The sequence below is a fragment of the Phacochoerus africanus genome, chromosome X, assembly GCF_016906955.1.
Source record: "Phacochoerus africanus isolate WHEZ1 chromosome X, ROS_Pafr_v1, whole genome shotgun sequence".
Taxonomy (NCBI): Eukaryota; Metazoa; Chordata; class Mammalia; order Artiodactyla; family Suidae; genus Phacochoerus; species Phacochoerus africanus.
Window position 1 is genome coordinate 18,151,273 of NC_062560.1, and position 15,636 is coordinate 18,166,908.

Genomic DNA, 15,636 nt, shown 5'->3' on the forward strand with positions numbered 1-15,636 from the left:
ACAACTCTCCAGAAGTCTCTGTCGCTTGTCTTAGAATAAACGCCTGCATTCTCTGGGTCTTGGACATGGCTCTCCCTTTCACTAACACCTAGTGCTAAGAAAGAAGCAAGTGACAAAGGCCTCAAGGAAGTAGCAGAGCAGAGGAGCTAAGAGCAAGGACAACAGGGCTGGCTGTCTCCGTGTGAATCTTGACTTTGCCAACTGTTGTGTGACCTTAGGCAAGTTACTTAACTTCTCTGTGGCTCGTGTTCTTCATTTGTGAAATGGGGATAAACAGAGAATACACCCCATAGGCTGGTGAAGAGGATTCAGTGAACTAGGATGTGCAAAGGGCTTGCAACCCTGCCTAACGCGAAGCGCAGAGAAACTGTTAAACTGTGGGTTTCTTTTACTGAGCAGCCCTGTTTATGAGATTCTGGTGGAGTGGCCTTCTGATGCTAATAAAACCTTCTCTAGTATTTCCACCTCAGCAGATAGGCTCTGTGACCTATGACCTAGCCATATCCCTATTTTGTCTGTAAAGCAGCTAACAAACAAAAACCCCAACAAACAAAACCCTCCAGCTCCCTAACCATACTTCCTCATGTAAGAACACTTCATATGAGGAATTCCGCAGGTCAAGGAAGAACGCAGCATGTGGTAGCCACAGTTAAGCGTGCTTCATACCTGGATATCGCGGTAGCTCAGCAGTAAATTAATGATGATGTCTGAGGTCAGAACCTCAGTATTATCCATGCGGAGTTTGATCCGAGCCAGTTCTTTGGCCAATTCATCGCCCTGGTATTTCTCTCTGGCTCTCCGGATGTCATTTAACAGGGTTTCTTTGTAATAAGCGCTGGAGAGGGAAACATGACAACCTCCAGTTGCATCCACAGGCATCCGGGACTCTGTTGCCTTTAGCAGCTCCAACAAACTTGGTTCTCACTGACATGACTTAGGCCAATGCCTGGGAGCCTCGCCTAGACCTGAGCCTCCCCGCATCGGCTAATGGGAGACAAGATCTTATTAGTCACACTGAGCAGAATCTAACCACTGAAGAGTAACAGAGAAATAGCAATTATGACCTTGAACACATTTTCCAAATGGACCCCGTATGTATCTGGAGGACACGAAGGACTTGCTACCCGCCCCCCCCCCCCCCCGCCCCACTCTCTGATATTTTCAAACACACAGACGGCAAGAAGGTACCTTACTTGAACGGTGATTTCCCCAACTATGAAGAGATTGTCACAAAGCCAAATAAAACTCCAAAGCCATGAAACAGTAAAAAAAAAAAAAAAAAAAAATTTATCCGGAGGCCCGAGGTAGCATTTGCAAAGCTTTTTGCAGTTGGTCAAGAGCCAGCATCTGGATGTGTCCACGAGCAATCCAAGAGGCAGTGCCTGGGCATTTAATGCCAGCCAACCTCTGCCTTTTATCCCCACTCTCCTTGTCATTTTTTGACAGCTAGGATGCTTTTCTTTTTGTCTTTTAGTCTTTTAGGGTTGCACCTGTGGCATATGGAGGTTCCCAGGCTAGGGGTCCAATCGGAGCTATAGCCGCTGGCCTATGCCACAGCCGCACAGGATCCAATAGGATGTGTTAGGATGCTTTTCCAATGGAAAATGTAAACCTTTCTTCATGTGGGCATTTAGATATTAATAGGGATGTATGACAACATTTAAAGCAGTTTAATTCCACAATGTAAGGTCTCATTACCATAGCCTCTCAAAGAACCAATGCTAATATCTGGTACTTGGTTTAAATCTTTAAAGATGACCTAATTTGGTATACAGAGGCCAACCCACAATGACCATACACTGATTTAAATACGTGGTCTGCCCTCCAAGTAATTTTTAAAATGGAGACTGGGCACTACCAAGCTGCAATACTGTCAACCCATTAAGTAGCCGAAATGACTTAACTGTAGTGGATAAAAGTACGGTGTTTATTTAAAAAAAAAAAAGAATAAACTCCATTAAATAATGGTCTTCAGAAAATCAGAAACAACACGTAAGAACAACAAATGTCAGAGTTCCCATCATGGAGCAGCGGGAACAAAACCATGAGGATGTGGGTTTGATCCCTGGCCTCGCTCGGTGGGTTAAGGATCTGGCATTGCCTTGAGCTGGGCTGTAGGTCTCAGATGCGGCTCAGATCCTGCATTGCTGTGGCTGCAGTGTAGGTTGGCAGCTATAGCTCCGATTCGACCCCTACCTAGCCTGGGAACCTCCATATGCTGCGGGTGCGGCCCTAAAAAGCAAAAAAAAAAAAAAAAAAAAAAAAACACAAACCCCAAAAAACAAAAAGCAAAAAACAAATGTTACTCTCAATAGTTATAAAACTATGTCCAGGAGTTCCCGTCGTGGCGCAGTGGTTAACGAATCTGACTAGGAACCATGAGGTTGCGGGTTCGGTCCCTGCCCTTGCTCAGTGGGTTAACGATCCGGCGTTGCCGTGAGCTGTGGTGTAGGTTGCAGACGCGGCTCGGATCCCGCGTTGCTGTGGCTCTGGCGTAGGCCAGTGGCTACAGCTCCGATTCAACCCCTAGCCTGGGAACCTCCATATGCCGCAGGAGCGGCCCAAGAAATAGCAACAACAACAACAACAACAATAACAACAACAACAAAAGACAAAAAAAAAAAAAAACTATGTCCAAAAAAAGTGTATACAGTACACAGCCTGGTCCCAGTAAGACCTCAATTAACATTTCAAGAATGAAGCGATGCCCCACGGAGGATATAAAAATACCAGTGCATTGCTTTAATTTTCTTATTTCCTTATTTGTCTATTGCTTATTATCCCAATGATGAGCGCATGAGCAGATCCCACTCTTGTTTAAAATTCTATGATTAATCAAATGAGTCATTAAGTTGGGTGACAGCCATTGTCCACTTCCTGGACTATAAAGCGTCAAAGCTATTCAAGTGTTATTAGTTTAGCCAGACAAGTAAAAATTTAGACTTTAGTCTCATTTTCAAGGGTCATTCTGAAAAATAGTTTTAATAAACTAAGAAACCAAATAAGAATGGTAGCTCGTAAGTAAATAAACAAAACACTGAATTAAGCATGGCCTGGGGACATCACGTGTGTAATAAACATGCAGCCATTTCAGCCTCTGGTAACCAGCGAATATGCTGCTCATCAATGCAAACTTGGAAATGTCTTCAAACAAACCCCTTTTCGGCACAGGGCTCGAGGGGGACTTCACCCATCTATCCAAGTTGGAGCTTGAGCTGAAAACTTATCTTCCATTCCCGTTACAGATGTTTCAAACCATCAGCACCATTTCCCCCGCCCTAACCTTTGCAGTGTATCAGGTAGTTCTGGCGACAAGGATTTCGAATTCTTTGACATTAAACCAAATCAAAAGTGTTGTCCTACTGATACATACGTAACGTGAATGAGGAACAAACCCGAGTCTACTTCTTGCCAAGACCTTGCTCGTCTGGTGGACTCGAGCTAGCCTACTTCCTTGTCAGACCTGAAAAGATGATGGGAGAGTTTTCGCCCTGAGCTTCACTAAAATGTCCCCTGTGCAGTAAGACAATAGTTCGCAAGGTGTGACTGAATGAGGCTTCCCAAGAATGTGCCACAAAAGGTCCCCTATTTGCGTTCGATGTTGGCATGTGGTCTCTCATATGCTTGGGTTTCCAGTTTTCTTTTCCCATCAAAATCCGTAGCAGAAACTCTGGGGTGCAAGGGAAGAGGTGACAGGATAGAAAAAGAGAACAGGAGCTCTCAGCAGGTTAAGAACCTGTCTAGAATCCGTGAGGATGTGGGTTCCATCCCTGGCCTCGCTCAGTGGGTTGGGGATCCTGTGTTGGCCGTGAGCTGTGGTGTAGGTTGTAGACACGGCTCGGATCTGACATTGCTGGGGCTGTGGCACAGGCTGGCAGCTACAGCTCTGATTCAACCCCTAGCCTGGGAACTTCCACATGTCACGGGTACAGCCATAAAAAAAGAAAAAGAAAAAGAAAAAAAAAGACAAAGGGAACAGACTATTGACAACTGTTAACGAGTGTGCACCTCGCATCAATCCTACAGTAATAACACCCCACAGTTTGGGGAACCACAGTGCAGGCTGCAGGGGCATGCAGTCCTTTACACGTCCTTGTAAGTCAGTTCTGCCAGGGCTCTGGATTTTCATTTGTTTTGGAAGGACAAATGCTTCTCCTTGTAACATAACTTTCAGGAGTAAATCCTTTAAGTTGGCTGCAGGCAAAAATAACTGCATCTTTGGGTTAAGGAGAATAATTTTTCTCCTTCACGTTTCAGAGCAGGAACGTTTTAAGGACTGGTTTCTTGAGCCCTGAAGCTCAAAGAGGTGGGCTACTGGGAGAAGGCTGTGTGGCGAGGCATCGCCTGAACCAGGAGTCAAACCCAAAGCTGTCAACCCTTGCCGCAGCGCTCCGCACCTTCTCCAGCAGCAATCTACAAAGCTGACGTCCCAGAAGCCTCCCCCCACCCAAGGTCAGGACGGCTTCGGCGCCTCCTGACTTTGACAGCACAAGAAATTACGGTCAGAATGACTTTGCTGATGCACTTTGACCACCTCAACAGCTGATTGGGCTGGGGGGAAGAAATTACGTTCAGAAATGATCTTGAAATGCAGAATCTCAGAGGCCCAGGAGCATTCCAGAAAATCGGTGACTTAAGTTCCTTATTTTCTAGATGCGAAAACAGCCACAGAAAAGTTATTTATCTAGGTCACGCCGGGGGTCTGGGCCAAACACAGGCTCAATCCCGACCTTGCCTCCAGTGTTAGTCTCTTTTGGCTACACACCTCAACAGCCCAACTTAGGCAGTAAGGAAGAGTGGATTCCTGAGTGACCTAAAAACGATCGGCTGGGGTTCCCCACTCTCTGGGCACTATGGTCTCTCGAGGGTATATCACCTCTGTGGATGGGAAGGGGACACTTTGGCCAAGCTCCCAGGGTTGTCGACAGTTGATGGGCATTACCATGAGGTCACGTGGATGTCCTTGAGGAGACTAGTAAACCGGTCCACCAGGGGCACACACAGCGGACCCAGGATGGTGTCCCAGTTGGGCTGCATGTACTCCGAGGCACGCCTCTGGGCATCGCTCTCACAGCAAAAATAATCAGCGCACGGTGTCACGATGTACGGGATGAAATAATAATTTCCACTAGACGCCTGGAAAAAAGGAACCAAACCGTTTCACACAGTAATTGATGCACAAGCACAGCTGTGGATTTGGGCAGGTGGGACCTCGGTGGGACAGGAAAGGAGAAAATGCCTGAGGGTGAACAACTGGCACAATACGACCAGGAATCTATGAGGGCAAAACAGGAAACCACTCAATTTCATAAACTCTAACACGGCAGCGTATGACCGAAATTTGGTTCCAAATGCTGAACGGATCTGCATACGGTTCTGAACGTCATCACCAGAGATTTTAGGGGCTTAAGTCTCGGAAATCACGTTGTTTCGGTACGTGCCTCCCCGCCACCCCGCAAATCAGAGGGAACTTGAGCCCACTGATAACGAAGAATGACAATGTAAAGACTTCTTTTCTTTCTCTCAACACAGATGGGAAAGCCTTGCTCTTTGATAATGTAACCACGGGTGAACTATTTATAAACTCTGTTGAGTAAAATCTGTTTTGCAAGAGGCAGACATTAATAAATATGATTAGAGGTGTTTTTGAAAATAGGATCCATTTAAAGATTTTATATTGGCAAATAATACTCAAGCAAAACAGTCTCTTTTTTCCTCTGGACTAACAACAATTTGACTATGAACCGTGATCCTTTGCACATCTGGAGGACAAAAATGGGCTCTTAAATGACGTTCTTCTATCATAACACAATCTTTGTCTATACTGTCATAAAAAGCACCTGGGTTAATATTTCAGACTTTTTCATTCCCATCTCTTCACTAAGTTTTAAAGAATTTACATAATTCATCTGACATATCCCGTTTAATTTTAGAAACTAAACTGACGGAGGTATCTAGGAACTGGGGCATAATGCAGACACAACCTGGGGAAGCACACTTTGACCAAGAATGAGACATCAAATAAGCAATACAGCTGCTTTGAAATTAAACAGAAATTCATTCATCACAGAGAAAACTGTCTGAAAGCTTCCATCTCAGATCACACAGAAGGCTTGGGAAAACTTACCACAACTGGGGAACTAGTTTCACATACATAACGTGACAGGCAGTTTTGAGCTTTCCCTTTGAATAAGATTTGCTTCCACTAAGAAAGGTGGCATTCTAATTTCTATCTAAATTCAAAATACAAATAATTGTCCTGAAATCCTCTCCCTCTTTTGAACCTTCTAGACCAGCTATAGCCCTGCGGAGATATATCTTTAGGCCCTAAAATATTGTGGCAAAGCAAAAATGACTGCTGCTGTTCCACTCAAACATATTTAGACTGTCTCAGGGAACTTTTTCTGTTAAAGGCCAGATGGTAAATATTTTCAGTTTTGTGGGCCATATAATCTCTATTGCCACTACTCAACTCTGCTGTTGCAGCATGAAAGCCACCGTAGGCCACACAGAAATACACGAGCATGGCCGTGTCCCAATAAAACTTTACTTATGAGCACGAATTTGAATTTCATATTTCCGCATGTTTTAAAATATTCTTCATCTTCTGCTGTTCCCCACCCCCCATCATTTAAAAATGGAAAAACCACCATGAACCTACAGGTCAAACAGAAACAGGTGGTGGGTCAACCCCTCGTTTAAGATGAAGCTTCCTGATGATGTTTCATTATTACTGGTAACAGGTTTTAGGAGGGTACCTACCTTGCTGCCAAAAACCAGCTGGAGACTGTCCGAGATATTGGACACTAGATACTGGGATTAACCACCTCAAACTCCAAGGGCTGGAGTATTAGAAACAGAAGTGACAAACTTCGTTGTGTGTTCGTGACAACTGGGGAACAGGAGGGAGAAGACTCACAGCTACTTCCAGCAAACACGGGGCATGGCCTATATGCCAGAAGAACAGAGACTCTTCTCTCCCTGGCAATATCTTCAGCTTCTCAAAGACAGACTCAAACTGCCCAGCAAAGTACGGTTTGGGTAGGTTAGAGATGAATTTCTGCCTCAACTGTAACAAGAAAGCCACGTTGCTGAAGTAAATTAAATTAAATGCCATGAATACCTTCCGAAGTGAAAGTGAGTTTAGGGTAAAAGATTTCCTGGTTCAGATGAAAAAGGAGAAAAGAGCTCTTAAATCAGTGAAGTCTAGAAAGTTTAAAAAAAAAATCTTTGAAAAGGTAAAGGTTGCTATTTTCAAAAAGTTAGAGCTAGCCTGCAAGTGCTATTTCTTTTTATGGCTGAATAATATTCCTCTGTGTGTATTCCTTTTGTGTGTGTGTGTGTGTGTGTGTGTGTGTGTGTTTTTAGGGCCGCACCCACAGCATATGGTGGTTCCCAGGCTAGGCATCAAATCAGAGCGGCAGCTGCCGACCTACACCACAGCTTATGGCAAAGCCAGATCCTTAACCCAGTGAGGGAGGCCAGGGATTGAACTCCTGTCCTCATAGACACTATGTTAAGTTCTTAACCTGATGAGCCATAATAGGAGTTCCTTAAAAAATGATTTTTAAAGCATTTAAAGCCTCTCTAAATTGTCTTAAGAGCATACAGCAAATGGAAAAATATTCGAGAAAACTGATTAAATTTTTACAAGAACAGTGAGACTCTAGCATTTGAGTTATAACCTGCTTGCTCTCCCCTCCCCCCACCCCGTCACCCTCAGAGTGACAGTTCTACTCTGGATGGGTACAGCCAAGAAGATGGGGCCCCATCTCAACCCCAACATCCAGTCTAGGGTACCAGTTTCTCCCTGGGAACGCTACAGGCCACGAGCATCCTCCTTTACCAGGGCCCTGTGCTGGAAAAGCTCTATTCCAAGCAAGTGTGGTCAAGAGGACCCGGGATCCATCTCTCCACCCGGCTCCCACTCAGATGGTGAAGCAGGTCAAGAATATGAGGACTTGATCATCTATGTTCAAACCCACACAGAGCTAAGGAGAGGCAAGCTGAGAAGACCAGGGCCAGGCGGCGGCGGGGGGTGGGGGGTATGTGCTACTCCTGCCCAGCACTCCACTCATGGCAGGGTATCATGCTGAGAGAGGAGGGCTGCAATCCCCCTCCCCAGCTCTGCAGCAGCAGTGCAGAGGCTCTGCCTGGGGGTAGAGGCATGCTGTAAGAACAGAGAGCTCTGCAGCTCTCCCAAAGGGGACTGACTTTACATGGAACACAGCATAGAGAAATTCAAACCAATGGGCACTGTCCAAAACAAGGGAGATTTCTGTGGCAGGAAATTTAATGAAAGCTGGTAGCTCCATGACAGCAACAGATAAGAGGTCGACCAGCTAGAAGTTTAACAAAGAGAAACCGGCAAAGAGAGAGCTATGAACGCCTTCCTGAGGTCAGAGTAAACCTTAAAGGCCGGCCTTAAAGACCACCCCTGCAGGGAGTTCCCACTGTGGCTCAGTGGGCTGAGAACCCAACGTAGTGTCCATGAGGATATGGGTTTGATCCCTGGCCTCACTCAGTGGGTTAAGGATCTGGCATTGCAGCAAGCTGGGGTCTGCAGCAGCAGCTCCAATTCGACTCTTAGACTGGGAACTTCCATATGCTTCTCCTAGACTGGAAACTTAAACAAATAAACTACCCCTGCAAAGGAGCCCAGGGTTAATGATTTCAGGCTGTGGAACATTTATGTCTCAGGACACTGTCAAAAACAAAGCACTCAGTTAACAATTAGGGGAGATTAACAACTGGATGTAGTTTCAGTATAGGAAGATCAGTCAGAACCTTAACAGGGAAATTGGAGAAAGACAGAGTTAAAGAGAGCCCAGTTATAACCACTGGTATCCCTGGGTTGGGGTGGGAGAGTTAGGGCCATGTCCAAGGCTGCACTTTCTGAGGAGTGACATCAGAGGTTGCAGACTGTGGAGGAGATGAACTAGTCTAGCAAAGTCACTAAACAAATAAACTAGCAAACAATGCAACAAGTTCCAGAGGCAGGAGGGAGAGAAGTCACTACCTAGAGTTGCCACATCATCTAAAAGTCCAGTTTTTTTTTTCTTTTGCTTTTTTTCAGTCTTTTTAGGCCCACACCTGCAGCATACGGAGGTTCCCAGGCTAGGGGTCCAATCAGAGGCGTAGCTGCCAGCCTACACCACAGCCACAGCAACACCAGATCCTTAACCCACTGAGCGAGGCCAGGGATTGAACCTGTATCATCATGGATACTAGTCAGATTCGTTTCCACTGGGCCATGTTGGAAACTCCGAAAGTCCAGTTTTTGACAACAAAAAATATAAAACATGCAAAGAAACAGGACAATAGGATCCATAAACAGGAAAAACAGCAGGTAACAAGTAACTGCCTTTGAAAGGGCTCAGGTATTGGACTTAGGAAACAAACTGCTATCATAAGTATATTCAAAGAACTAAAGGAAACCAAATTTAACAAATTAAAGGTATGACAACAAGATATCATCAAATACAGAATATAAATGAAGAGTCAAATGGAAAATTCTGGAATTAAAGAGTAGACGAAATCAAAGAAAAAAGAAGCAACTGGAAATTCTGGAATTAAAAAGTATAATAACCAAGGCAGTTCCTGTTGTGGCTCAGTGGATTAAGAATCCAGCTAGTATCCATGAGGATGTAGGTCCGGTCCCCGGCCTCATTCAGTGGGTTAAGGATCTGGCATTGCCATGAGCTGTGGTGTAGGTTGCAGACACAGCTCAAATCTGGCATTGCTGTGGCTGTGGCACAGGCTGGCAGCTGCAGCTCCATTAAGGCCCTAGCCTGGGAACTTCCATATGTCATGGGTGTGGACATTAAAAAAAAAAGTATAATAACCAAAATTTAAAATTCACTGAAGGGGCTCAACAGGAAATCTGAGTGGAAAAAAGAATCAGCAAACTTGTAGACAGACCAACAGAAATTATGCAAACTGAAGAACAGAGAGAAAAAAGAATGCAGAAATAAAAAAACAGCCTCAAAATAATGTGAGACACCATCAAGTGCACCAACAGAGACCCATAACTGGAGTCCCAGAAGGAGAGAAAAGGAGCAGAAAAATACTAAAAGAAATAATTATTGAAAACTTCACAAATTTGATTAAATGAATCTACATATCCAAAAATTTAAATAAATTCCAAGTAGGATAAACTCAAACAGATCCACATCCAGATATACAGTCAAAATTTTGAAAGACTAAGTCTTGAAAGCAGCAAGAAGGAAAAATGTCCCATGTACAAGGGATTCCCAATAAAATAAGCATCTGACTTTTCATCAGAAACAACAAAGGCTAGAAAGGCAGTAGGATGATATACTCTAAGTGACGATGGAAAAAAGAGTTAACCAAAATTCTTATATCTAGCGAAACTACCTTTTAAAAATAAAGGTGTTGGTACAATATTGTAAATTAACTATACATCAATAAATTTTAAAAAATATATACAGTTTTTAACAAATGAAGGTGACTCTAACTTGACCTAAAACACACAAGGTCTCTAGAGAAAATTTCAACACCCTAATAAAGGATCTGAAAGAAAATCTAAGGAAAAAGGGTGAAATAAAGCCATTTTCAGATCAACAAAAACTGAGATAACTTGTTACCAGCAGACTTGTCTTACAAAAACTACTAAAGGAAGTTCTTCAGGCTGAAAGCAAGTGACCCCAGACAGTAATTTTAATTCACATGATAAAAATAAAGTATAGGAATTCCCATCGTGGTGCAGTGGAAATGAATCCGACTAGGAACTATGAGGTTACAGGTTCAATCCCCAGCCTCGATCAGTGGGTTAAGGATCTGGCATTGCCCTGCGCTGTGGTGTGGGTGGCAGATTTGGCTCAGATCTGGCATTGCTGTGGCTGTGGTGTAGGCTGGCAGCTGTAGCTTCGATTAGACCCCTAGCCTGGGAACCTCCATAGGCTTTGGGTGTGGCCCCTAAAAAGCAAAAAAATAAAATAAAAAATAAAGTATGCAATATAGTTATATAGGTAATTATAAGAGACAATAATAATTGCTAATTTCTTTCTTCTCTTAACTGGTTTAAAAGACATTTGCATAAAATGATGCACAAGGTCGTATGTTGGGGCCTATAACATCTGGATGTGTAATACATGTGACACTAACAGAACCAAAGATGCTGGTGGAAACAAGAATCTTGAATCCACAGAAACAAATGGAACAAACCAGAAATGGTCAGCAAAAAGGTTAATGAACTCTATAAATATATACTTATTTTCCTTTCTTCTCTCAGCTTTGTTAAAGGATATTATTTTACAGAGTAATAACTCTAACAAAAGTATTAACCAACATTACAACTAAAGAGCCCTGAGTCTTGATAACAGCAGGTAAACTGAAGGTGCAACAGTCCAACCCATTTAAATGGGTAGAACTGTTTCATGTTTTAAGATTATTTCCAAAGCAAGGGTTTCTGCAGCAATCTTGCTGACAGTCTTCCTTTAGCAAATTTATTCTTCCCGAACAGCACAGAAGTTAACGTTGCTCCAGTCCTGCTCAAATTCTCAACAGTGAGTTGTGAAAAAATAAGATTTTCACCAGCAGATGCTGTGGGCTGTCACAGGTTATGGCTCAAGCAGGCAGAGTAGCAGTGCTGAAAGGATGCCCACAGCTCCGGAAAACCTTTAACCTCAGTTGGAGAAAATAAAGAGAAAGAAAGGGAACGCATGAACTCTGAAAACAACTGAGGGCTTTTAATGAACAGGACTGAGAAGACAGCACGAATCTGGGAGCCTTGGGAAAATAAACATACTCCCTTTGAGAAAATCTTTCATAAAGTATATAAAAGTTTAAGAAATTTTACAGAAAGAAATTGGGACTAACGACTATATTTTTAAAAGCAATTCATAAACTTGCAAATGAAAGCGCAGGCTCTTGAGTTGCAATAGTTTTGTTCTTACAAAAAATAGGTCCAAACATCTACAAATGATGGAACACATTCAGACTTTTGTTGGTGGGAAGACTCGAAAATAAAAAGAATAACATTGATTAGCATAACACGTGTTCAATAGCAAACCAGGCTTGGATATTTGTAATTGTTACATTTATAAATGGAAACATCTCAAGAATTCAGCTCATTAAAGCAAATTTAACAAAGGCAGCTTGGTTTCCTGCATAAAGGGGCATTAGAAACAGTATGTTAGGCACATTAATATGTAAACCCTCATTCCAAACACTCTTCACGTCTTTCCAAAAGGATGATTCTGATAAGTAAGGTCAGAGAGCAGAGTAAAAGCCACTGGTCTCTGACACCATGCGGGTAGGAGCGGAAGAATCTGTCCTCTGAATTTCTAGTTCCTAATTTAGCAACTGAGATGTCCGCAGCTACTACCATCCACAAACATCACCACAGTGAACAGCTTGTCCTTGTCTATGGCATCACTAGGTTAAGTAACAGGTATTTTTAATGGAATCTAATATATGGCACTAATGAAACTTTCCACAGAAAAGAAAATCATGGGCTTGAAGAATAGACTTGCCAAGGGGGAGGGAGTGGGATGGACCGGGAACTTGGGGTTACTAGATGCAGACCTATTGCCTTTGGAATGGATCAGCAATGAGATCCTGCTGGGTAGCACTGGGAACTATGTCTGGTCACTTCTGATGGAGCAAGATAACGGGAGAAAAAAGAATGGATACATGTAGGTGTAACTGGGTCACCATGCTGTACAGTAGAAAATGGACAGAACACTGTAAACTAGCTATAATGAAAAAAATAAAAATCATCATAAATAAATAAATATCAGGTATTTTTAAAAGAGCTCTTTTTACAAAAGTGTGGTTATATAGTCTCAAATTCCACAATTTTTAACGCCTGCCCAGTACACCATCTGATGAATATATATGGTGTACTTCATCGTTCTCCTACTGTTTGACTCTGTTTTTTGGTTTTGATTTTTTGCATTTTTTAGGGCCGCACCAGCGCCATATGGAGGTTCCCAGGCTAGGCATCGAATTGGAGCTGCAGCTGCCGGCCTACACCACAGCCACGGTAACGTAGGATCCGAGCCGAGTCTGCGACCTACATCACAGCTCACGGCAACACTGGATCCTTAACCCACTGAGCAAGACCAAGGAGAGAACCTGCGTCCTCATGGATGCTAGTCAGATTCATTAACAGTGGAGCTGTGACGGGAACTCCCTGTTTGACTTTGTTTTGAAATTTTTCTTACTATACACAGAGATGGGTATTTCTGCATATGGCATCTTTATTATACCTGTGGCCTCTTCCTAAGTATAACTTCCCAAGAGTGAGATTACTAGAGCAAGTTTAAAGTTCTTGTTGTGTGTGGCCAAGATGCTGTTAAAAAGGACGGAGCAATTTCTACTCCCGCCAGCATTGTATGAAGACATTTCAATCCAATCTCACCATCGCCTCGGGAGAGCTGCATCGTGGGATTTTTTTCCCCTCACATTTGCTAAGTAAGATAAAAGAAATACCTTATCAATATTGAAATAGGAAGTCAGTGTCAGCTCAGCTCAAGCATAGCAAGACGGTGGAAAATTCAGATGGCCAAAAATTGAATCCTAGCTCCACCCCATGCTAGATGGATGCCCTTGGAAAATGTATTTATCCACCTAATCTAGTTTTCTCACATTTAAAATAAGGATGATGCGAATTCTATCAAACATACAAAGAGGATCTGGTGCCCATCCTCCTTAAACTCTTTCAAAAGGTTGAAGAAGAAGGAATACTCCCAAAGACATTCTATGATGCCACCATCACCCTCATTCCAAAACCAGGCAGAGATACCACCAAAAAGGAAAACTATCACCCAATATCACTGATGAATATAGATGCAAAAATTCTCAACAAAATCTTAGCCAACCGAATCCAACAACATACCAAAAAAATTATACACCATGACCAGGTAGGGTTCATCCCAGGTTCACAAGGATGGCTCAACATATGCAAATCAATCAGCATCATACACCACATTAACAAAAGAAAAGTCAAAAATCATATGATCATCTCAATAGACGCAGAAAAAGCATTTGACAAAGTCCAACATCCATTCATGCATGACAAGACCCTCGCCAAAGTGGGTATAGAGGGAACATTCCTGAATATAATCAAAGCCATTTATGGCAAACCCACAGCAAATATAATCCTCAATGGGGAAAAACTGAAAGCCTTCTCACTCAAATCTGGAACAAGACAGGGATGCCCCCTCTCACCACTGCTCTTCAACAGAGTTTTGGAAGTCCTAGCCACAGCAATTAGACAAACAAAAGAAATCAAAGGCATCCATATAGGAAGAGAAGAGATAAAACTGTCACTGTATGCAGATGACATGATACTATACATAGAAAACCCTAAGGACTCAACCCCAAAACTACTTGAACTGATTCATAAATTCAGCAAAGTAGCAGGATATAAGATTAACATTCAGAAGTCAGTCACATTTCTGTATACTAGCAATGAAATATTAGAAAAGGAATACAAAAATACGATACCTTTTAAAATTGCACCTCACAAAATCAAATACCTCGGAATACACCTGACCAAAGAGGTAAAGGACCTATATGCCGAGAACTATAAAACTTTAATCAAAGAAATCAAAGATGTAAAGACATGGAAAGATATTCCATGTTCCTGGATTGGGAAAATCAATATTGTAAAAATGGCCATACTACCCAAAGCAATCTACAGATTCAATGCAATCCCTATCAAATTACCCAGGACATTTTTCACAGAACTAGAACAAACAATCCAAACATTTATGTGGAACCACAAAAGACCCAGAATCCCCAAAGCAATCCTGAGAAACAAAAACAAAAACTAAGCAGGAGGCATAACTCTCCCAGACTTCAAGAAATACTACAAAGCCACAGTCATCAAAACAGTGTGGTACCGGTATCAAAACAGACAGACAGACCAATGGAACAGAATAGAGAACCCGGAAAGAAACCCTGACACCTATGGTCAATTAATCTTTGACAAGGGAGGCAAGAACATCAAATGGGAAAAAGAAAGTCTATTCAGCAAGCATTGCTGGGGAACCTGGACAGCTGCATGCAAAGCAATGAAACTAGAACACACCCTCACACCATGTACAAAAATACACTCCAAATGGCTGAAAGACTTAAATATACAACAGGACACCATCCAACTCCTAGAAGAAAACATAGGCAAAACACTCTCGGACATCAACATCATGAATATTTTCTCAGGTCAGTCTCCCAAAGCAATAGAAATTAGAGCAAAAATAAACCCATGGCACCTCATCAAACTGAAAAGCTTTTGCACAGCAAAGGAAACCCAAAAGAAAACAAAAAGACAACTTTCAGAATGGGAGAAAATAGTTTCAAATGATGCAACCAACAAGGGCTTAATCTCTAGAATATATAAACAACTTATACAACCCAACAGCTAAAAAGCCAATCACCCAATGGAAAAATGGGCAAAAGACCTGAATAGACTGTTCTCCAAGGAAGATATACAGATGGCCAACAAACACATGAGAAAATGCTCAACATCGCTGATCATAAGAGAAATGCAAATCAAATCTACCATGAGATATCACTTCACACCAGTCAGAATGGCCATCATTCATAAATCCACAAATAACAAATGTTGGAGGGGTTGTAGAAAAAAGGAACCCTCCCGCACTGTTG

At 42.6% G+C, this 15,636-nt stretch overlaps 1 protein-coding gene across 1 annotated transcript in view; it reads right to left on the reverse strand.

Annotated features, from left to right (window-relative positions):
• MAP3K15 (mitogen-activated protein kinase kinase kinase 15) overlaps nucleotides 1-15,636 on the reverse strand; it is a 149,612-nt gene that overhangs the window by 93,298 nt on the left and 40,678 nt on the right. The window contains exons 4-5 of the mRNA XM_047764409.1: nucleotides 4,943-5,136; nucleotides 667-835 (exon numbers count right to left, since the gene is read on the reverse strand). Of these exons, the coding sequence (XP_047620365.1) occupies nucleotides 667-835; nucleotides 4,943-5,136 (363 nt within the window). The remainder of the gene's footprint in view (nucleotides 1-666; nucleotides 836-4,942; nucleotides 5,137-15,636) is intronic.